The 2,204-nt window shown below is 45.4% G+C and overlaps 1 protein-coding gene across 1 annotated transcript; it reads right to left on the reverse strand.

Annotated features, from left to right (window-relative positions):
- Nucleotides 1-1,419: 1,419 nt before the first annotated feature.
- On the reverse strand, nt 1,420-1,845 carry LOC137255515 (bursicon-like). Its single transcript, XM_067792948.1, has one exon. It carries the CDS (start codon nt 1,843-1,845, stop codon nt 1,420-1,422), a length of 426 nt encoding a protein of 141 aa, XP_067649049.1.
- Between the last annotated feature and the right edge of the window lie 359 nt (nt 1,846-2,204).

A 2,204-nucleotide genomic window follows, 5' to 3' on the forward strand; every position in this document is an offset into this window, starting at 1 on the left:
ACGGTTGAACAGGTTAACTTCATTAAATAGGGGAGCTTGCTGCCTTTCACGTCGCTTTCAGCTATACTCCCCCCATCAAAGCGGGAGACACCAGAAATGGGTTTCACATATTATATCCGTGTTGGGAAACTAACCCGGGTCTGCGTTGTGACGCGTTAAGGTTTAGTCACCAGGCTACACTACTAGTCTATACCAGAAGGTTATACCACTAGGCTATACCACAAGGCTATACCACTAGGTTATACCACAAGGCTATACCACTGGGCTATGCCACTAGGCTATTCCACTAGGCTATACCACTGGGCTATATCACTAAGCTATACCACTAGGTTATACCACAAGGCTCTACCACCAGTCTATACCACTAGGCTATACCACTAGGCTATCCCACTAGGCTATACCGCTAGGCTATACCACTAGGATATACCACTAGGCTATACCACAAGGCTCCACCACTGGGCTATACTACTAGGCTATACTACTAGGCTATGCCACTAGGCTGTGCCACTGGGCTATGCCACTGGGCTATATCACTGGGCTTAACCACTAAGTTATACCACAAGGTTATGCCACAAGGCTCTATCACTAGTCTATACCACAAGGCTATACCACAAGGCTACACCACTAGCCTATACTACTAGGCTATGCCACTAGGCTATACCACAAGGCTATACCACTGGGCTATACCACAAGGCTATACCAACGCACCGCACTGTCATCAGTGTGTAAAGTGTTTTAAATTGTGTGGAGAAAGAAATCTTACGCAATTAAAAATGTTCCGTTTCTGATAAAAATACTACTAAGTGGTTGGCACCTACATATCACCAGTGTATGAATTGTATGTAATGTCTGTATAATGATAAATTATGCAATATTATTGAATCTTCTGGAAAATGATTACAATTCTAAGTGGTAGCAATGAAAGTTGTTCCTCATCCAATCCAAATAGAGCCCTTATTCTCGAAACTATCGTAGCCCTAAGAATTCTTAACTTTGATCGTAGTCTATGTGTTAAGAATGGGTTTAAGAAGTTCGTAGGGCTACGAACGTATCGAGAATAGCTAGCCAAATGTCTAAGTGATCCTACGAGGTTGAGGTGTCTGGATCAAACCCACCTGAAAGAAGGTAAAAACCTTGGAGTGAGCTTTGTTGGCAGACTCTTTCAGTGACAACCTCACGTGTACAGTGCACAACCCATGAAAAAAAAACTATGAATCCGGTGGGATAAGACCAGATGATTGTCATGTGAAGACGTGCAAACACCTGGGCCAAGTACAGCTGCGTCATATTCATGGACATCCAGCCAATTGTTCATCTAAACAAGGAACAGGATTGCAACAATGAGAGCGCATGGATGTTGTACAGAAATGGCAATATATCATGTCCACAAAGATACAAATACTGTACTTACACGCATCTTTAGTAATCATACGGTTGTTCTGCTTCCGGTTCCGCATCTGCGCACGGTCTACAGGCGCACTGCAGTGCAGCCCATTGTCGCCAGCGTAGTCTACCTCCCGGCCGTGACGGGCACGTGAACTCAATGTAGCGGAATCTCCTGACGTGGGGTTTACAGCACGTGCAGTGTTCCACCATCTGCATGGCCTGGCTGCTGTATCTCCATTCCGGAACATTACGGGAGTGACAGGTGCCCCGACACGACACCATCACCACGGACTTTGGGGCACATCCGGGAAATCGAATCGTAGCTCTGCGCAGTTGTTGTCGGCATGTTTCTTGTGCAGAGTACTGATGGTGTCTGTCTGCTCCACTCTCCGACAGCATGACGTCAGAAAACGCCACTTGCAGAAAGCATACAACGACTAAAGTTTCCAACATCACCATCTTTGTTCTTCTCACCTCAACGTCCCCGCAGTACACTTTTATATATTTACATGCTGAATGACACCTACACCGTCTTTATGTAGTGACCCGAGGATGAGATGCTTTCATATGTCTGTTTATGCCATGTGTCGTAATTGTCACCCGGGTGTCTGGTGGACCCTGGTGTGAATTGCATTTTGCACAGCGTGATCTGGGGGCGATGTGCTGTCTATACACACGCTTAATGTGGCTTCTTGTGAGCTTCCCCATTTTCCCCAAAGGCTATCATGTAGTCAGAATGTTCTGTATTTACTTTTAAAATTATAAATACCACAGGAACTTACCGTTATCACTGATCATGGAATGTCCATACCGTCAGA

This window comes from Haliotis asinina, chromosome 11, assembly GCF_037392515.1.
Source record: "Haliotis asinina isolate JCU_RB_2024 chromosome 11, JCU_Hal_asi_v2, whole genome shotgun sequence".
Classification (NCBI taxonomy): domain Eukaryota; kingdom Metazoa; phylum Mollusca; class Gastropoda; order Lepetellida; family Haliotidae; genus Haliotis; species Haliotis asinina.

Bases quoted from the DNA above. Each gene is read 5' to 3' on its own strand.
- LOC137255515 (XM_067792948.1), bottom strand. From the start codon at position 1,845: ATGGTGATGTTGGAAACTTTAGTCGTTGTATGCTTTCTGCAAGTGGCG.